We start from the raw sequence: 22,282 nt of genomic DNA on the forward strand, positions 1-22,282 counted from the left end.
ACCATAAAGAGCCCAACAATCTATGAAAGCATTTGCTTCCTTAAGTTGACAGGAGATAGTGTTATACAATTACTTCTTTTAAGGTAACAGCTCAATATTTTTGTACTAAGGGGATGTATGCTGCAATAGTAAGAAGGCTATTGAGAACATTTCTAACATAATGTCCCTTATATTGTTTAGCTAAATAATACACTTGCTTTTATCTAGAATTGCAGCTGCTGTACAGCTCAGTATGGCCCGTGCAATGGTTACATAATGTCCTCCATCTGCCTGTGAAAAGAGTCATTCCATAAGATGCTTCTTTATCTTGTCTGCTATTTCCTATTCCAGCTCTGGGAAATATGTTGGATCTTCTTCATCCTTCCCCTCTGGTCAAGCAGCTTGCATCTCACTGGATGTTCCTCTGATTTCTTATGGAAGGCTGGGAAATAGTCTCCTGAGCTGTGAGTGGGCCTCCTGAGGTGACACAGCTGAGGTTTGATGGCTGGCAGTGACAAAGGAAGAACAACAAAGGTTACCAGGCCTAACATTCACTTGCTGCTGCACAAGAAATTAATTCCTCAGAAGCTGAGTCAATCCCACTCGGCACAACCTGTCTGTGCAAAGGAGGGATTCTTAGCCTGAGAGGCAGGATGCTTTTGGGTTAATGGGTAGTTACAAAGGGTTATAAAAAGATTCAGGGAAAAAAAAAATCTGTGAAAATATAAATCATAAATACAGATGTAAAACTCTAGAATGAAACATAGACATAGAATTGAAATTCAGGCAATTAAGCATTTTGGAATACTTGGTCTTGAAATCATGCCCTTATTCCGGACATCCCAGAAGACCACACCAACACAGGTGAATCCCAAGGAGTGTTCTCAAGGCTAGGAAACAACAGTCTAGACAGAAGACGAAAGCATCAAAAGGTCTAAAAGAAGAAACAAATTTATACTTACCTACCTACATGTAGATAGTTAAACACCTCACTGTCCTCAAAATACCATTGAACAAGGTAATTTTAAGGCAATAAATCCAGATTGAGATCATGTTTCCCAGAATTCAGGAATAGGTGGATCTGAGGTGTTTCATATGATTTTCCAGTAACCTACAGGCCATTGTGAAAGTTAGAAATGGACTACATATGAATCTGACTATTCTCAACTTCTTGACTGTTTATTTGAATCTGTCTTGCTTTCTGACATCTTTACATAGGTAGAAGAAAAAATTAAACATGACCATGACCAAAATGTATTCATCTTATCCTTATTTATTATTTGCAAAATAACCAAGTAATAAGTCAATAATTAGCATGATAAGCACTTTACCAGAGAAGTAACTGCTCTCAGCATGAATCCTAAGAAGTGAAAAAGATTCCCCTGTGTGAGCTAGCTAACCTCAAATGCTAAAACAGTCACACTCTCATCTTGTTAGACTCCTTGAGTGATTAATCATACTCTAAAATGTCTTGGGAAACAAAAAGCCTATGGATTTCATAAACTTTAGAAATACACATCCAGATTTCTGCATAGTCATAATCTTTCCTGCTCTCAACTAGACTAGATTGACATGCATTAAAAGCTTGAAAAATATCCACTAGGTGAGTTACTGTTCTTTGAAGCACGCTCACTTTTCAGATTAATTTTATTTTCTGTACTCAGCATGGATTCAGCCAAACTGTTATTGGATTTTCCATTGCTCAGTATGGGGGAATGTTTATTGTTAACTGGAATTTTACTGGAGTTGTTGCCAACAGAGATGACTTGGCTAATAGGTTTAAGGGAGTTTAGCCAGAACACTGACAGTGCTGTTTATCTTCCTCATACAAGAGTTGATAAACGTGATCCGTAGCATTTAATTTCTTCAGGCTTTAGTAACTCAAGTGATGGGGAGAAGATTCTCTGTCAGGACTCTAGAATTCTGTTCCCAGATTTTTCACTGCCTTCTTGTGTGACCTGGACTATAACATTCACCTCAGTTTCTCCATGTGTAAAATGGGAATAACAATGAGAATACTTACCTCACAGGGTTTTTGTGGGTTTCAATTGGTTATGATTCTCAGGAGCTTCAGGCATGGAGTGATGTAAGTATCAAAAGTTTCTAACCTTGATACTGCTAAGACATGAATTTCCTTTTTAATTTAGGGAAAATATGTAAATATTTTTTAAGATCATGGCTATCACCAAGGCAATGAAAGAGAGAATAAGTATTTGGACAATGCCAGTGTAGGCTAAAACAGTTACACAAGTAGCATCATGCAGAGACACTACCTGTGTGTCATTCAGGCACTGAGTTAGCAATGAGGCTAAGAGTGCATTAGCTACTCTGCTCTGGCCAGCGGGACATGCAACCCAGCATCTTATAGAATGGCAGCCATGAAAACCTCAGATTTTGCTGGGACAGCATCCATCCAGTATTTCCTTCCTTTTCTGTCCTATTAAACTGTCTTTATCTCAACCCATGAATTTTACTTCTTTTTCACAATTCTCTCCCTCATCGCACCAGGGGCAAGGGGAAGCGAGTGAACGGCTGTGTGGTGTTGAGCTGCCTGCTGGGTTAAATCACAACAGTATTCTGTTGTTAAATCAAGGGAGCACATCCAGGAGGGATTCTTCTTACTCTCTTTTGCCGCCTCTGCCAACAGAGGAGGTTTTCTGCTATAACTATGAGGAAGATCTGCAGGACAAAGGAGCAGGAGAACCAAGACTGTTTCTTTAGAGACACTCAAGAAATGTTCTAAGCTTGCGGAGAATCAGTCTCTTAGGAGTGTTAAGAAAATCTATGTGTTTATATACAAAATTCACTGTTCTCTCCAATGAGACAACTCAAGGAGAAAGTCCATCCCAGCCTATGGCTCTGATCACATTTTGACTTTCCTCCAGGCTGCAGCTGCTGAAATCACCCCCCTTACGCCCCAGGAAAAGGGTTTGTGTCCAGCCAGATCAAGTCCCTGGTCCTCCTTGCTGCAGGGTCTCATGGAGGTTAGCTGCGATGCAGAGAGGGGACAGCTAATAGGGGTGGTCTCTGGGCTGCAGGGTTGGTTTCTGCCATGGCCCGAGAGAAGAGAAATAGCACAGATTTGTCCTGGTGAGCTGAGTGGCAGAGGAGGCACCAGGCACACCCAGCAGCTGTGCCCAGTGCATGGTCCCCATGGGCAGGGACACCCCCCTAGGCCTCCTGGGCACAGGGACTGCCTCGGGGCCAGCACCCTAAAGACCTTCCTCTGACAGATGCTGGGCGGAGGGGTGGCGGGTGGGGCTGTGCATGAGGGACCCCATCACCCCCATGTCACAGTGCCACCACTCAGCAACGTAGCAGTCACAATGCCCTGGGGCAGTATAAAAGGGAGCATCCTCCTGTGTCCTGCTGCCAGAGCTGGCCTGGGGGCAGCCTGAAGACATCTGAAGGGAAATCCTTGAGGAGCTGGTGGAATTACTTGGAGGACTATGAGGGAGGAAGACTGGAGGCTGGACGAGGCTGCTGGACATGAGAAGAACCACCAACCACTGGAGGTGCTCAAGGCTATCAGGCCTTTTCAGCTGGACAGCAGTGGCAAGACCAAGGGAATATCATCTTGAGGAGCACCGCAGAGCTCACTGTCCTCTTCCCCTGTGGAATCAGGGGCAGCAGCCGTAAGAAGTGGGTTGCAGAGTTGTTGCAAGGGGTCCCAGTGCTTTGGAGCACCCACTGGTGTCCTGCCAGGTGCGGGAAGGATTCTCGTCCCCAAGGTCGATCAGGCCAGGGGCATTTGGGCACTCTCAGAAACTCCTGAGATGGCTCCAGGCCGAGGGAGAATAGGGATTGGGCATCTCCTGGGAGAGCAGCCAGTGGGATGAGGAGGCAGGTTGTGCTCACATGCTCAGGGAACAGCCGATCGCCAGCTCTGCCTGGGGTCAGGAAGGAATTTTCCCCCGGGGCAGATTGGCACTGGTCCCCAGGGGTTTTTTGCCTTCCTCTGCAGCACTGAGCATGACCACTTGTCAGGGCTCCTCTGGTCCCTTTTGGCTAGGTTCCTGCCTGCTGCTCATGTACCACCAAGATGGCCTCTCGTGCCCTGCAGCTGGGGGGAGGAAGGCTTTTTTTCCCCCACGGTGGGCTACCAAGTGTCCCTGGGGGTTTTTTGCCTTCCTCTGCAGCACTGAGCACGGCCCCTTGCCAGGGCTCCTTTGGGCTATTTTGGCAAGGTGCCTGCGGCTCCTGCTCCACGAAGGCAGCCCTCGTGCCCTGCATCTGGGGGGAGGAAGCTGTCTAGGCTCCCAGGGTGGCCCCCAGGGGGTTGCTGCTTGTCCTCTGTAGCACTGAGCACAGCCCCTTGCCAGGGCTCCTCTGGGCCCTTTCGGCTCAGTTCTTGCCGGCTGCTCGGGCCCCTCCAAGGCACCGCTCGTGCCCTGGCTCTCTCTGGCTCTCTTGCCCAGTGTGAGTTGGGAGTGGGAGCGAGCTCTGCTCCTCCCTTGGCTCCACTTCCCCAGGGCTTCTTGCTTGTGCAGAACAGCCTGTGCTTGGAAGGGCTCCAGGCTGCTGCCCCATCCAGAGCTGCCACTTCTCAGCTCTCCCTGCGTGCGATACAGGCGCCGGGCAGGCACAAGAGCGCTTGTCAGGCATCGCTGGCCAAGAAGCACAGTGGAACAAGTTTTGGAAGGCAAAAAGCGTGCCTGTCATCGCTATGTGTCAGACTTCGGAAAATACCCCACGGAACCACACACCTCGTCGTCGTCGTCGTCGTCGTCATCGTCGTCGTCGTCTTCTTCTTCTTCTTGTTTTGTGTGTGGTCGGTCCTGATGCTCATTCTCAATGTTCTCGCTCTTCAGGAGACAGGGACTGCGTGGCCTGTATTCCTGCTGCCACTTTCTGCAGCTCTGCTTTGCCAGGCTGCAGGGATGTTTTTTCAAGCTAAACTGAAGAACACATCAGCCTGCTCCTGGCTGCACATGTGCGTTGTGTCAATGCTTGTGAGCATCGGCTCTGAAACAAAATAAATTAAACCAAACCAAACCAAAACAAACCAAAACAAAATAATAAAATACAATACAAGAAAATAAAACACAATAAAATAAAATCCTGTTTCTACTTGTAACCTTTGTGATTTGTATCCTTGAAACTGTTTTTGAAGCTGAAAAACCCCTGGCATTTTGGGCAAATAACAGTCTCATCATTATTCATTTCATGGTGAGCGCAGGTAATAGGATAGGATAGAACAGAATAGAAATTTCTGGTCCATTATGCCCAGAGCTCTGCCTGACCTGCTACGGCCGAGGCCCGAGGGCTGCGTCCAGGAGAGCAGCTCTCTGCAGTGCAGGCCCCAGGCCCACCAGCAGACAGGGTCAGAGACGGGCCCACCTACAGCGTCGCTCAGGCAGGGGCTGAAGGCCCCAGGCTGAGCTGAGACACGTCCCCCAGGCCCTGGCAGGAGATGGTGGCGGTGGGGGTCCCAGGGGAGGCCGGTCCCGGCCACCGAGGCCTATGAGCACCCCCAGGGCCCTGGCAGAAGTAGACGTCTAAATGTTTCCAAGCCGCAGAAAGAAAAATGTGGTCACTCGGTGATCGTAAATAATACTTCAGGGTACATCAATGCCCCTGCTGTGCTTCCTCACCGTACGACGCGCAGGGTCCTTGGAGAAACGGTTGGTTCCCCCTCTTTGCATGGAGAAAAAGGAGGCGTCCCAGGAGGCAGCAGATGTGCCCACAGCGGCCAGGCTCCCTGCGGCACCGTGAGATGCGGCTAAGCTGCTGGGAGGCTCTGGTTTCGCCAAAGGCCAAGCCCAGGCGGGAGCAGTGCCGGGGGTCCCTCCTCCATGCAGCCGCCTGACCTGGCAAAATGTCCCCAGCTCTGCGACCTCTCGGGTGTCTCTTCCTCTGGCGCGCTTTACCTCGGCAAGGCGCAGGCTCAAAAGCGAGCAGTGAGGGGTACTGAGCAACCTGCCGGCAAAGAGACAGGCGGGATCGCGCACACAAGTGCCTGTTCTCGTCAGCCCAGCTCCTTCAGAAGTGAGACTAAACCCAATGCAATAAAGTTTCCTTTTTTTTTTTTTTCCGAGAAGCCACATGCGATTTTGCAGAAAAAACAGAACGATAAACATTTTCTCAATTTGAAAATTGTGTGTGTGTGTGTGTTTACTGCAGACTGTTAACTACACATTAATCAGTGGCTGCTTCCAGCAAAAGCAACTCCCCCTGAAACATGATCTGTATAGGGCATAAAGAATCAACACCATAAGGGCTGTAAACAAAACCCGACACTGGACTGTACACATGGAAAATACTGCACTGTTACCTACTCCCCATCACGTACTCCAGATGATAGCTGCGTGGGAAGGACTGATGTGCAAACTGTGCCGGAGAAAACCGTTCCCTGTGTAAGCCACGGTAAAGGGCACGTGCAAGCAGGTACCGGTGTTAAACAGCCAAATAGAGAACACCCGCTGGGTCCATAAAACCGATCGATGCCAAAACATACGCTGAGGTTGGAGGTGTCTAACCAAGAGAGAGTCAAAACACAGGCAGTCATTTCTGTAAGCGCCCAGAGAGAAGGCACCTTTCTATAATTCAACATGAGGTCGTCACAGTGAGCATTACTACTGGAAGTAAGGCTGGACTGGCAACAAATCCACAGTGTCCTTTTGCAAAAAGAGACACTGTTAGGTTGATTGCTTCCCTCTCTTGAAGATGGACCCCTCCCTACTGCTGGCTTTCTAATCATAACATTTAACAGATCCCTAGATCTGATAGTTTTAAAGGGGAATAAATGTTATCATTCCCAAACAGATGAGGAAACCAGGGCACACAAGAAGGATTCAAGCAAGGTCATTTAGCTAGTCAGCAATAAAAAAGGGACTGTACCTGGTACAGTCAGGTACAGTTTTTATGCCAAAACCCTCTCTTCTGCACTTATATTCTATACCTTCTTATTAAAATGCAGGCTCAGAACAAGTATGACACATAGGAAGGGATGCAGGATTTGTGGTTGGCAGGTACTCATTGACGGATCGATGGGTTAAAAGTGGTAGAACGTTGGAGAAATGGATAAAAAACCATGTGTAAGCATTGTTTGTTAAAAATGAACAAGGGACCAATGCAAACATTCAAAAATGTATAAAAATTGAGCTAGTTTTAAAATTTGATCTGTTTACATTAGCTGAGAGTTATGGCTGTAGTGTGACATGCATGTTTCACTCCACAATTTTTCCTTAAAACAAAACATTTTTTTTCCTCCAAAAAGCAAGACCTCTCAAAAATCTCTCCAGAGAGCAAGACCTCTAAATACCACCTGCAAGAAAATCCTGGGTGAAAACATCCAAAGTAGTGGTCTCCCCTATGAGGGCCCCTGGGACCCTATGAGAAATAGGTAATATATACAGCTAATACTTATCGCCACTGCCAATAATGAGAAACTTCAGAGGTTAAGACGATGTACTTACGATATTTATTTACTGCTCCGTGCTTTCTATCTAAAAACTATCTTGGGTTAGTTACCTGGGAGTCCCCATGCGAGCATGCTGCTCAGAGGTTTAGATTTTACTTTCAGCAATTATCCATTCTTGCTCTCAAGCAGGAAAGTGTTCCATGGGGCACATTGTTTCACTAAGGGAAAAGAGTGTTTTGAACTGTCTCACATTCCTGCTCATTCTTTTTCTTACTTACACCCAAGTGGTGGCTGCAGCTGTGCCTGGGGAAACAATCTGCTAAGGTGGTGGCTGCGAAAGAGCATCATGCCTTGAACAGCTTGGAGAACTGAAACAGCACAGAAACATGCTGCTGCACGTTGGCATCTATATATGGAGCCACACTGTACTTCATCTGCTGGCACAGCAGCCACTGATGAAAATATCTGTAGTAAAACTTTTTCAGTACCTTCCTTGAGTTTTGGGGTTTTTTTAACGGTGATTTCTTCTTGTCTTTCTGCAGACTTACTCTTTCTTTCACCTACTGTGAATTATACTTATACGAATGTCCTTGCATATGCGCATGCAAGATAGTATCTTGTTCACACTAAGCCATTATTTTGTGCAACTGGTTCATATTACCCTCCCTTTCTTCTGACAGTTGTGTGGGACAAAGATGAAGCGATTGAGAAAATGGTTATTGTGGTGAAATAGATATGGCAGGATTTGGTAGCTGGGAAGAGCACAAAAACAACTATGCTTGGGTCCACAAAACAGCTTTATTTTTTCCCTTCAGCATCTATGTCCATGTGATAAAGGCCCAAATTAATCTGCCAATCAAATTAAAACAGTTTGTGGAACCTGCACTGTGTCCTGGTTTCAGCCAGGATAGAGCTGGTTTTCCTCACAGAAGCTAGTGTGAGACTGTGTTTTGGCCTTGGGATGAGGAACTGTTGATAATGTGCTGATGTTTTGGGTTGTTGCTGAGCAGTCAAGGACAGTCCAGCTTCTTGTGCTGGCCTGCCAGCGAGCAGGCTGGGGGTGCACGGGGAGCTGGGAGGGGACACAGCCGGGACAGCTGACCCAGACTGGCCAAAGAGATATTCCCTACCATCCGACGTCATGCCCAGTACATAAACTGGAGTTGGCCGGGGGGCGGAAATCGCTGCTCGGGGATGGGCTGTCGATCGCTGGGTGGTGAGCAATCGCTGTACTGGGCATCACTTGTTCTTGTACATTCCTTTGTTTGTATTGTCATTGTTGTTTCCTTCTTTCTTTCTGCCCTATTAAACCGTGTTTATCTCAACCCATGAGGTTTTTTCCCCCTAATTCTCTCTCCCGTCCCACTGCAGGAGAGGGAGTGAGTGAGTGGCTGTGTGGTGTTTAGTTGCCGGCTGGGGCTAAACCACGACACACTGCAAGGTGCAAAACATAAAGTATTTGTTTAAAAACTGACATGCTGTAACGACCATTAAAAACAACAGTTCATTTGTTCAACCTCACTGAATGGGTTTAGCCTTTTTAATGTGATGTGTCAAAGTCATGCCATACCTGGAGAAGAAGTCATCTGTTTATGTCCATCTCCCAAACAGCAGGCACTGTGAGTACTTATTTCTAAAGCCGCACACATAAGCAAATTAGAGTGAGGTGGTACCAACTGACCTGGCAATGTAAGGTGGTTTGCTGAGGAACCCAAGCCTGGCAAGTCAGCTGAACGTCGTGCTGGACCTTTAAAAAGAAAGAGTAGTTTCAGCTGAAATGGATGAACGGCAGTCCCACCAGCCATGAAAATGCTTTTTGTAGTGCTGCCACCACTCCACGGCGTTTGTTGTCTTCTTTCTGCCATTTCTTATCCATGGTTTTAGGTGTGGCTAACTGGGAAAGTAGCCTCACTTCTGGGGACCTTTCCATCTAAAAGAGTCAATACCAAACACATCTTTATTCTTTTTATCACTTAGTGGGTTTGGGTGGAGATACCTAAATCATTGATTCTGGAAGCTTCATGTTCTTAAGTTTTGTACCTATGAACTGTTGCCAGATCTCTGACAGCTTGCCCTTCAGCTACCTCCATGTCCTCACAGAACTGGCAATTGCCAGTTTTATTGCTCTGAAGGCAGTTACACAACACTTACCTTGCTTCTGTGGCGGTTCAGTGAGCGGCTGGCTTCACTTCGGGAACCGCCAGTTGGTAACGGCTCCAGACATTTATGTCACTGGCTATATGCACCAGAGAAATGATACTGTATTTGCAAGCAGAGGTGAGTCACCCAAATCATCAGATGCCTTTTCCAAACAGTCTTTTCTCCCCTCTTGCTTATGTGGCAGTCGGTATTTTTGAGTTGAAGATCACAGTTGACTACATCAACACTGTCAATATCTAACAGAAATTGGCAGCTTGATTTCATCTCTACTTGCAGGACTAGAGGTACAAGAAGACTCAAACCAAGCCAGTAAGGTATAAGAATACAAGCAGGTACGGTGGCGAGCACATTGCACGTTCTTCAGGAAATCAATACTAGTGAACCTCCCAGAGAGGAAAGCAGTGAACTAAAACTGAAATTTCAGGCAAAAGGAAATGCACAAAGCCTTTCATGCCTGTATTGAACATCTCTAAACTTTACATCCCCCTTAGGGAGAATGCCTCGGTCTCTGCCACGCTTTATCATGATTTTTTTGTTTTATAAGGAAAAGATTGAACAGAAAAACAGCAGCTTGGGAAAACTCTGGTCGTTACTGGTGTGGTATGATGACTACTGCACAGACACTGCCCAAGTCTACGTCTGGAATAAGATACTTTGTAGAAGGTGGTATGCAGAGATGTGGCTGAAATGCTGTGAAAGGAGATCTATAACCAATACTGGAGCACAGGACACCAGCCCTGTGGGATCAATACTCATGGTCCAAGTGGCATAGGAAAAAAAAATCACATGAGCAGGTGTTTCAGTGGGCATGAGTGTGGTGTGCTGCTGTTGTTCTAGAAGCTTTTAGGGGCTGTGATTTCAGTCAAAAGAGAAAAGGGGAAAGGTGAGGCTGACATGTCTAATCCTCAAACAGGTAGACATTTACCTCAGGGTCCTTAAATAAGCTATTGGAATTCTCTACCTCAATTTCCCTGTCTTTAGAAATCAGGTAATGCCACTAACTCCTCCTCACAGGGGCAAGTGGTGAGCAATGACTGCTGTCCAAGCAATGTTCCCACTACGCTTAAATAAAACAAAGTTGATTATTACTGCTACTCTACAGGGAGCTAGACACTGGAAAACAAACAGCAAGTGCCATGCCTGGATCAGATGTAGAAAGCACCAGAACAAAACGAACCCTTCTACAGCTTTAATTCAAATGGAGCGGAGACCTCATTGTTTTTATTTGGTAATAGGATGAACATACATGGACTCAGTTACAGAAAAATTGGAATGTTGAAAAATGTTTTATACATTTAGAGACCACAAGCCTCTTCTTTCAAATAAAGAACTAACAATAAATACATATTGTTTAAAAATATTCTCAGAACAGTTGAGAATACTTGGCATTACATGGCATCATTCATTTTGGTTTTGCATTTTTTTTCCTTATGAGTCTTAACAAACCAAATAGGTTTTTTTTCATTACCTTACCCACCCAGTCCCAGGAGCAAACTTGTTTTGAGTTTTACTTTCAGCATGGATTTTAACTTGTTTTCTATCCCCTGGTGCAAAACAGCATAATAACCTGCCTCTTTCTTTCTTGAAAAAGAACAGGTGTCTGTTGTTTATTTTAGTTCAGTTCAAGAAAGACATCTCCACTATCAGTTCTGCTAATATAAATATACTCTAAAGTTTATGTTCAACTTCAGACATAGAATTCCCTGCAGAATGCCAGCTGAGAAAAGGTTATTTTACAAGACCAAGATCCTTGAATTTGGTTAATTTCCCCTTGTCCTTCCTGCCAATAGGTTTAATGTTTAATTTTATTTAGGACCTGCCACTGTAAGGTTAACCACGAGAGCAGTGAAACCTACTGTCACAGATAAGCCACAATGTCCACCCTTCCTCCTCGCTGAAGGTAAGTCAGTGCGCTAGGGTATGACTTTGATTGAAGTGCCTACAAGAAGTAGCATCATCAGAACGAAGAGAGATATATAATCTTTTTTAACACATTGTGGTGGAAGCAGCTCTTACCACAGCAAAGGACGACAGTGCCACCCTGATGCATTAGATTTACACAGACCACCCTGTGTGTAATTAGTCGTACGTGTTTCGGTTACTTAGTCTTTGGCCCCAGACACTGCGGTGGGACCAGCAGGACTTTGCATGCAACTTCCTTTGATTTCAGTGCAGCTAAAAGAGTGATCAGGCCCTAGGTGTTATCTCGCTCTAAGCTGATGTTGCAAATGCAATGGCTTTCATCTATTGGGGAAGAAGAGGGGGGAGAAAAGGGAAGGGAAATAGTCCTGTGAGAATCTGGGCCTGTAGACAACCAGAAGGTCTGGTAAAAACCCAACCAGAACACTACAATAAAAATAGCAAATATTTAAAAAAATTGCATATAAAAGTGTATAAAAATATCATCCAAGCAAGAAGAAAAGGAAAATGCTCACTCTGTCATTCTACTGCTAGGTTTTATCGCTAGAAAACCCCAATGGCCATAAGTAATTTTGTTTGATAGATGCACTCCTACGACCGACCAGCAGAAGCAACGGAATTATGTATATTCCTCCTACCACTGGGTAGCTTCTAAAACCGGGCTGTTATGAGTACACAGCAGTCGACACATACACACTTTGAAGAAATCATAAGAATACAAAATGCCAACATTGCCAACAATGCTGTGAGGCTTGTGAATGAGTCCTGTCGTGTGCTTAGGTATGAGGGTAAATAAATTTGCTAAAACTAAGCTTCAGGTCCTCAGCCAGCTTGCCTGGAAGCAGTTCCATTTTCTTCTACCTGGTAGTCAAGTCACCAGAGCAGGGAGAGCTGATGCCTCAGAGACAGGCATGTGTCCCAGTCCTGCGTGGGTACAGATCAGAACCCTCTGTGCTTGCTGAGGATCAAAAGGGACATTGCAGAAACACAAAGGCAGTCTCAGCAAGTGGAAATGCATGGCCAGTGTTTCATTTTAACATAAAATAATGGCATCGGCAGTCGTTGCCTACCCTGCTCCTGCTTTGACCACAGTAATCAGACAAGGAAAGGGTTGTCTGGGATTGCAAGACTTGTCTGCCTGTGGAAGCGGGGATTGCACGCCATTAGAATGCGCACCTGACACTAAACCGAGACTGGAGCAGACCTGCTCACGCTGTGGGTAACACAAGTGGGATAACCCCTGTACCCACTTCAGACAGAGCTGAACGTATGTTTTAAAATGGGAAAGCATGTTTTTTTTTCCCTCCCCTCTGCCTGGCCAGCACTGATGCCCGCTCCCCAGAGCGATTCAGACAGAGTCAGTGCCACAGGGCTCCTTCTCGTCCTCAGCCAGCGCGATCCTGCTTTTGAGTGCTGACATTCAGACGCCGTGCCAGCACAGCTCTGAGATCAGCATGGGTTCTACACATGCGAAAGCACAGGATTGCTCTGTTGTTTTTAATTATTGGGTGAGGTGATGGATTAAAAAAGAGCAGAAGAAAAGGATTTGGTTACACTGTCATTTGCTGAGTATAAATGGCTAACATATGGTATAGATCGTCAGAGGATGATGAGTTTGAAAGAGTTTGAATAAAATGAAATGTGAGGAAAAAGGAGCCAATAAGAAATATTTAAGACCATCCTCGTGAGTTCCTGGCGATAGACTTAGTTTACTCAAGTTGAAGCAAAAAAAGTACTGTCCTCCTCAGGTTCCATCATTTCTAATTTGCATAGATTATTGGGTTTTCTAATTAAAAGCCATGACTGGGACCCACTGTAGAATTTGCAAGGACTAACAGTGAAAGTATTTGCCTTTAGCAAAGTGAGCTGACGGACCTTCTGATTACAAAGCAGCACAGCAATACCAGCTATCTAGTTTGAAATATTTTTGCTCCCAGACCGAGCTTGCAAGACTTTTTAAGTACATATGCAAATATTTGCATATTCAAAGAGTAGTTTGCAAAAACACCACCATATACCATTCTTCTGTGGCATAACCAACTACATTTTGGAAAGTTTCTCTTCAACCACAAAATTTATGCTTGGAAAAAAAAACATTGAGAGAAAGAAATTTGCTGCCTCCACTCATCCATCAGGAAGCAGGCTCACAAATTCCAGGTTTATCCTGCTGCTAAACATCCTACTGCATTAATACATAGTGTGTTTACACTAGCTGGAGGTATATAAAAGACTGCATTTTTAGATAAGCATCAGCCTGCCTTGATCAGTTTATGTTTTAAGTCTAAAATTGCAAAACTTCTTTTTTAAATCTATCACTTAATAATCAGCAAAAAAAAAAGTTGGCTTCTGGCATCTATCTTTTTTCTCAATCATGGAAAATATTAGTGACATCCATAATCATTTTATAATTAAACATAGAAATATGACCATATAGCTTTGAAAAAAAAAATTATGTGATTTGTAAGGAAAGCTGGTTGACATAAGCATTTTGAGAGGGTGCATCACAGGATTTACGTTTTAAAAAATTAATTTAAAAAATAAACAAATCCATTCTCTCACATCTGCGAACACTTCTTGCATGTTATCACAGAAATGCATGGTTCAAATCACTGATTGAGTGCAGCCCAGAGAACTGTCACCCTTTGAGCCATTTAAAAAATGAACAGGATAAAACCACATTGCTTGATTTTCTTTCTTCTTTTTTTAATTATAGTGCAGCCAGGGGTTCAAGCCCTACATCACCATGAGTCAAAGGTCTGCTAATTGCCTGAACACCAGTCCCAGCTAAAGGAAAAACCACTGATAGGGATACTTGCAATGGTCTCCCTTCCTAGTCTAAGGGGATAAAGTGCTTGTGTTCTCCCTCTCAAGTTACACAGCAGTTTCTGGGAAGCAGAAGACTCCTGGTGCTCTTCCTGCAAGACAGAGCTTTCCGAGGGCACCAGTAGTCCCTGCGCAGAGTGCCGTCTTTATCATATAGCTTCCCAGCCAGTGCTGCGCTCCGATAGACGCATTCTGGCACCAGAAGACACCTTTGTACCTCCTGGTGGGCGCTCCCAAATAATTCTGTAGAATTTTAGCATGAAGCTAACAGTATGGGCTCTATATTTGCAGAATTTCTGGCTTGTTCTTTGCTTGTACAGTCTTACTGAGGATGGAAAAGGAAGGCACCTGAAAATACAATTTCTATGCTTCTAAGGAAAGTTAGGTATGAATGTAAAACCAGAAATTCTTTCTCACTCGGGCCATCTGCTGGTGAACACCTAATCCTTTTCCACTTCTTTTTTCTCCTTTCATGGAATAAAATAAGAGAAAGCAGTTCTGTCATTTTTTTTTTAATTTTTATTATTTTTTTTACACAATTGCACAGTGGCTGATCTCAAGTTAAACTGGGAGGTGTCTAAACATACCATTCCTTGGCTCACAGTGCACTAGCACAATGCTGCGGCATGTTCCAGGGAGGTGGGGGGGTAGAGTAGGGAATGTAGATGTGATCCTGGGAGGGGACTCCACAATAGATGCTTTAATTGGCCTAGTCTTTTTGTAAGATTTTGATTTCTAGATATCACTTTCACTTTATGTATTTCCAAGCTAATAGATTTCATGGTTGTTTTTTTTTACATGACAACAAATATTTCTAAAAAATGCTAATAATCCACTGTAGTTTATTCAAATTATTTTAAAAGAGCAGGAGAATGTTAGAGCTAGCTATCACTGCCTGTATATTGCAAAACATTTTGCTGCATACCTGTATGCTGAGATCAGTAACTTTGACTATCACATCTCTTCTAGAATGGCAACTCTGATCTGCAGTCCCCAAGAGGTGGCAAATCCACCAATTCCCTTATTAGCTCCTGCTGGTGGTGAATAACCCTAACAATCAAGGAAAAACATTTTCCAGTCTGATTTCACACCTTTGTGCCAGTGCATGAGAAACAAGAACTGACCAGCCGTGAATTAAGCAGTCTGGCTTCGCTGTTGGAAAGAAGTCACTCCCAGAAAGAAAGAAAATATATAACAGAAGCAGATGAAGAAAAAGATTTAGTTTTTTGTTATTATTATTATTCTACTGTGCATAATCTAAGGCATCTTTAGTCACTGTACATTAGGTAAAGGTAACTTAAAAAATATTGACTAAATCATCCTGCACCTCTGACCAAACACTCCGTTAGGGTATGTTCCCCCTGACTTCAGGGAGAAGTCCGACTAAGCAGCGATTGAGTCATCGCTGCAGCATTTAGTTCTGCATGATCGATATTTCATCAATGTGCCTTCAAAGAGCCTGGCCAGGGCTGGAAGTCATATTCTACCACTCTTATCGGGGCTGAATGCTGAGGCGAGGAAAGGGGAGGTGGGAAAGTGCTACGTGGTGACACAGCCCTCTGCCTGTCACACGGCATGGAGTGTGCTCGGTGCTGACTCTGGGGCCACTGTCCTCCCTGCACCCTGCTTTCCTCAGAAAATCTACCCCAGAACTACCACTGAACCAGGAGCTCATGAATGCGAACACTATGTGCCCTTATATTTATTTTATTTAAATGAGCTGGTTCAGTGAATCCAACTGTGAGTTCTAAGAACTGCAAGAGTTATTTTTGTACTTCTTCCTTCTGAAAACATGTGATTGAAGTGCAACCTTTTCACAGCATGAACCTAATCTAAATCTCTGGCTTTGAACAAACTCAAACTCCGGTGTCCAAAAAAAGAACTCAAAATGTCTCTAGCCTCAATAATCAAAACCCCAGATACAAACACTCCTGAGTGAGAAGGTATTCACCTTTAAATGTGGATTTAGGCTGAGCTCACTGCTGTGATTTTTGCTAGTGTTGCGGGAAGCTCGGCCCTGTACATGCAGTTTAAGCAGGAACAGAGACCTAAGCTCTAATATAAGCTGGTGGTAAAGTCCTGTGCTTTTGAACATGAAGAGGAAACACCAAAGATTTACCTTCCTAAACCAATGTTTTGCATGTTCTCTACGTAGCAAAGAGCCATGACAGCAGTCTGATTCCTTGTAAAATACATATATGACTAACACAGCAAGATCTTATCCTGAACAAAAAGGTTTTAGGCAAAAAGCAGTTGCATGTGTATGTATGTGTCTTGATTTCCACATAGACAGGTAAAATGACTTACAGTTAGCTGGATCCCTACCAAGATCCCAAGCCAGAAAAGCACATGTTTGATGTCTTTCATACAATGATACCTTCCTGAATCAAGGCCTGAGTGAGTTAGTTTTTTAACATTTCTTCTTTAAAATGGGCCAAAATGATGGCTATTTTCCACGTGTCTAACTCCACTGGATGAGACAGTTTTATCCACCGACTCCAGCAGTGTATTTAGGACACACTTTTCATTTTGGTTTTGTCCATCCTTATTTCTCCAGCAATGCTTTTCCTTTTCTTTGACCTGTCCATTCAGTCAGTGATAAAAGACCACACTGAGATGAAAGTAAGAATTGATCCATGTGATTCCCTGCTGCCCTTCTTCTCTTAGATCTTCAGGTCAGACAAAGAGCAGTTACTAGTAGCCCATGAACAAATGTGTGGAACAGCTCATTATCTGTAATCTCAAGTTAGGGCAGGCACGTCAAACAGCACATTAGTACATGCTCTCAGAGTCTGACAATAAAATTTGCCACAAGGGAATATTGCTTTCATTGATTATTCCCTTCCTGTTACTAACTGCAAAACCAGAACAAAATCAAGGGTTGAGTGAGTCTGCCTGCTGTTTAGAAACAAAAACATTTTGCTATCATTGCATCATCTGGGAAAGAAATCAAACCCTAACAAATGGTCAAATGACTCTAAAAAATCACCATTCTTATTAATAAAATCTTCTACAGCAAGGGTAAAACTGATGCCAAATTCTGTCTACCAGCAATTGGAAAAGCCACTCGGGGAAAAGAAAAAGAGTAAAAGTGAAGTATTATCAAGTTTTCTTTTCTTTTTTTTTTTTTTTATGTATATTCTTTTCATCATCCTAATGTTGGTTTCCCAAGCTTTGGCATAGCAAAGGGCAATACTGGCTTTTGAAGATGACTCTCACCTATTTGCTTGACCTGTCCAGAAAAATGGAACCATTTGCATCAGGAAATCACCACTTGGATTTTTTAACAAAAAACTTCCCAACACAACAAAAAATGCATACATACACAAACAAACAAACAAACATAAAACTGACACAAAAAAACAAGGCCCCCACCCTAGAACCCAGAGTCATTAGCTGTGAAGTAGCCAGTGGGAGGAGGAGTGGTTTGAAAGCTGTTTAACGCCTTCCCCAGAAACTGGTCTTTGCAGAAGGAGCAGGAGCACAGGAATGAAGAAGCTCAGCTAAAATGATGAAAGAAATTTGCAGTCTCTTTTTTTAATACATTTTTACTCTTCTGTATCTGGAAAAAAAAAAGAAAAAGAAAAGTGTCAAATGCTGCCTTTCTCCCCTTTGTCCAAGGAGCAGGTAATCTGGGAAAGAAAAAGAAGGTATCAGTTTAGACAGCCTCATTTCCTCCAAGCAGTGCAGCTTTGCTTAACTGTTGAAAGGCTGCAAGGTGAGGTGCACCAGAGCAATACCTCTTATTTACTCATTCTGTCCTACACAAAGTGAAATCCATTGCTTTCTGACTAATCCAGTGGGAATTCAACCTTTGGCATCGGTGGGATCATGTAACAGAATGCAGCATGCTTAGATCAAGAGATCCCATTAGGTTTCTTTGCTGTAGGGCTTTGATCACTCTTGTTCACTAGCTCTTTCAGTACCTTTTTGCTCATGAAAGCAACGATGTTGTATGTATGGTTTGAGGTGAAGAAAAGAAAATGCTGCAAACACAAAAGTGCACTACCTTTTAAAAGCCCTTTTCTCCCAAAGAGCTCGCAATGCAAAGCACAGCCTTATGTATGGAGAGGTGCCTGACATCTAACAAAATATGTGCATTTTAGAATCTGCTTGAGTCCTCTGTTAAATACTTATAATCTCTTGGCCTCAAAATTAGGCTATATTTGACTAACATTATCCTGAATGTACAAACATAACTGTTTTCTATGTAGTTATACCAGAAATGAATCTTCAGAATGCACAGATTTCCTTAAGGAAGAAATGTAGACAAGAAAACTTTATCTTTATTTCTAGTGAAAGAAGACAGTTTCTAATGAAAGAGGACACTCTATCCGACTCTCCTCATACCCTCCTCAAGAAATCCTCTGGAAAAGCTTCAAACAGGAACATGAATATTTTATTCTATATTGGCTGTCCCAACCAGTTATCTGAATACGCCTGGCAGTCTATTTAGCTACTGTTATTCTGACAATGCTTATGTTGGCAGAGATGGAAAGTGCATTTGAAAGGGTCTCTCAACCAAGGAGATGCATCCCAAGGGGCAATGAATTTATCCGTAAGGCTGGGCATGCCTCAGGAGATGTGATTACATCAGAATCTCTTTGGGTTCTTTCAGAAAACCAGTTTCTTTTGCCTCCAATAATATATTGCCTTTTTTTTTAAAGTAGTATTTGGGAAAAGGAACAAAAAGAACTGGCAAAACAGATCTAAGGCTTTGCTGCTGGATTGCATTATCTCTGATGAATGTGTAGCAGTGGCTGCACAGATCTGTTAGTGAGTTGGTATCATTTTCTCCTACTGTGCAGTTAGCAGGGGGACTTTTCCTTTCATGATGGTCCCCTGTAGGTTGTTACAATATCTTGCTCACTGATGCAATTCTAAGAGACTGTTGTAAAGAATTAGGCTTTCAGCATTTCACTGGATTTATTTAAACTGAATTGTCACATTCCCAGCACTACCAACAGCATAATCTGCAATAGGCAATAGTAATAGCCATAAAAATGGTACTACACTGCCTGATGTCTCCCATCTAAAAAGTTCAGACTGATTTACTGTCATTAACAGGATCATAACAATCCTGTGAGATGTATCATTAGCCACATTTTAAAGACAAAAGACTGACCCAGAAGGAAAGGTAAACATTTGGGACACATGGACTAAATGACATCTTTGAGCAGTAATTCTTTCTGAATCTCTTAAAAGATTTGCTGAATCACACCAGGAATCTGAAACAGAGCTCGAAGTACCACCCAACACTCCTTCCCCTTCCAATACCATCCATACTCACAAGACTTTTAACCCCTCCCATCCCCATTAATAAAACAAGGAAAAATGCAATGTTTTTTCCAGACTCTAGAAGTTCCCTGTGGAGAATTGAGTCATACATTGCTTTTTGCTTCTGTTAGCCACATCATCAGCTCCAGGGAGAACATTCCAGTACAGCATTTGCTTTAAACTGTTTTTCTACTTGGTGGAGCAGATGTGTTGTTTTCCTAGCCGAATTTCCCTTTGGATACAATATAGCTTCCCTACAACAACCTTAACCTTGGACGTGATTCAGCCTCTTTCTCATTTCAGCACAATAGATACAGTGCAAATATTAGTATGTATCAACAGAGGTAATTGAAAGAGGAAGAAGAATGAATATGTAGTGCTCGGTACACAGGGAGACTTTAAGTAGTTCACTTGGCATATATTGAATTTCATTATCTGAAGTAGCCTCGTCTGAATGCACATCTCAGTCCTTCAGTGTCGCTGACAAGTTTATATTGTTTGTCAAGGTTGAGTATTGGCCCTCCCCTTGATTACTAATGCAAATACCAGTGACTTCTACAGCTCTTCATGTGATACCAGCACCCACTGCGAGGAGCTTAAGTCCATTTCTGCTATCAGCTAGTAGTTTATACCAAGGCATTTTTAACTTGTGCTCCCTGGACTATGAATGCATATATTTACTATGTTACTATACAGTCTGACATACTGAAGTGAAAATACACCGCGGTTCATCTTTTCCTTCACACGGAATTAGTCAGTGTACGACTGTATCCATACATCAAGGAAGCTGGCTGTCAGTTTTGCACAATCAGTGATTAATCTCACATATTTGCCCCTCTTTTTGTGATAAAACAAATGCTTTGGAGTCCAAGGCCTTACAAGAACTACCCGTTTTAACAGCCGGCATTTATTATGCCTGTCTAATACAAACTTTCACAATCTGCTACCAGTTGGAGAACAGGAACAGAGCCCCAGAGGCATTTAGACTGAGGTGACAGTTTAGACTGACTCAAAAACTACAACTGTTCCGTAATGACTCACGCTTCTCACCTAGCGTAAATCACAGGCACGGTACCGGCTGTACCAGCTGGAAGTGGAAAGCTGACCTGTCCCAGCACCACTTCTGAAAGCGGTTGGCTCTGCCGCTCCAGCCAAACACCTGCCCTTTCCCTCCATCCTTTCCTCCCCAGCCGCTGAAAGCACAGCGCTGCCTGGAGAGGGCTCAGGACACCTCCCTATGGCCTCTGGTGCTGGGCCAGGCTGTCAGGACAAGACCAAGCCCTATGGTTTTCATATTGCATTTAAAAGAAAACTCTGCTATTTTCTCTCCTAAAAAATAAATGCTGAATGCAGACTGCAGGACAGTGTGATGGGGAATAAGGATTTCATGGGGAGGGTTTTTTCACAAGCTACTTAGCTTGCTTGTCAGTCCCTGTTGATGAAAGTGTTTGTGGTTATTGCATGGTCCCTGTTTCTTCTGCTCTAATATGCATTGCTTCAGGATTATAACCATACTTAATTATGAAGGAAGTGCAAGATGACACCACAATTTTCCAGGATTACACACTCAGATTTTCTTGCTAAGCAGACTGTGGTAACCTTGCAGTTCACTTGTGAAAAAGTAGTGCTTAGCATGAACGAATCTCATCATCTTAGCATGCTGCATGAGCACTTCTACAGAATGGCAGAACTCCACCACACCACTCAATAATGTTGCCCTTGAGGTACTATCACCCAAGGATATTTATGAGTTAGAGTTTTAATACACAGAAAAGGCAAAAGAAGAGAGCCTCAGTTAACCATATTGTTCAGTACACCCCTTATTCAGCTCCCTGTGGTGATACCTTTTCAGGCTTTTGTGATGTAAAATCATAAAGATAGCAATAAAAAAAAAAATCAGCATGCAATTATATGAAAATGACCATTTTTGTATTTTGTGTATTTTATTCTTGAAAATTTATGGGAAAAAGAGGACTCCTACAGGTTTTCTCATTTCTATTAAAATCAGGTTCTCTTGTCACATCCCAATAGCCATGTGCGTAACACACACATGGTTAGTCTTACAGATTAACATAAACAGCAGATATCAAAAGGGTTGCACTTGAAGGAAAGTTGAATACACAAAGTTTATGCACACTATGGCTCTTTAGCCTGAAAAGGGAGAGTTGCAGGGAGAATCGAATAAAAGGTAAATGAAATTATGAGTGGCACTAAGAATGTGAAAACAATTACTCACTGTTTCTCACAGTCTAAGAAGAGGGTTATCAAATGAAATTATCAAGCAGTAAATTTGAAATCAATAAAAAGATGTGATTCTTCACATAATGCCTAAGTAAATTTTGAATTGTGTTGCCTCAGTGCCCAGTACCAGAGCTCTAAAGAGACTTAGACAAAGTCATGGAAGAAAAATCCATTTTTTACTTCTGCCTTATCTCTCTGGAAGACAGAAAGGTGCAGGAGGAGGCATTGCTCTGGTGTTATTGTTTGTTCATTAAGATCTCTGCTATGAAATCTTGTCAGGTAGGTGATGGAGAGCTAAATGGACTTTTGGTCTGACCCAGCATGGCTATTCCTAGGAAAGATGACATGGTGTTTGAAAGTAGCCTCTACTCTCACTCTTTAAAAGCCTATGATTTTCAGGATAAGACTATTCCAAACTCTGCTCTCCCCCAGCACCATGCTCCATCCAGGCACTGGGTGAAATGACAACAGAAATGACAAATTGTTGTATGGCAATTGATACCATAAAACAATTACTAC

General features: G+C 43.3%; 1 protein-coding gene across 3 annotated transcripts in view; it reads right to left on the bottom strand.

The window, feature by feature from the left end:
• Positions 1-314: 314 nt before the first annotated feature.
• The window catches only part of PDE1C (phosphodiesterase 1C), a gene marked incomplete at both ends in the record, with an annotated part of 415,822 nt that continues 393,854 nt past the window's right edge, over positions 315-22,282 (bottom strand). For 2 of the 3 annotated variants that reach the window (XM_082015328.1, XM_082015330.1), the window contains 2 exons: positions 315-484; positions 9,024-9,089. In XM_082015328.1, the coding sequence (XP_081871454.1) occupies positions 315-484; positions 9,024-9,089 (236 nt within the window). The remainder of the gene's footprint in view (positions 485-9,023; positions 9,090-22,282) is intronic. The other variant, XM_082015329.1, reaches the window with a different exon arrangement.

The sequence above is a fragment of the Phaethon aethereus genome (genome assembly GCF_964289735.1).
Source record: "Phaethon aethereus genome assembly, chromosome: 2".
In the NCBI taxonomy this organism is placed as follows: Eukaryota; Metazoa; Chordata; class Aves; order Phaethontiformes; family Phaethontidae; genus Phaethon; species Phaethon aethereus.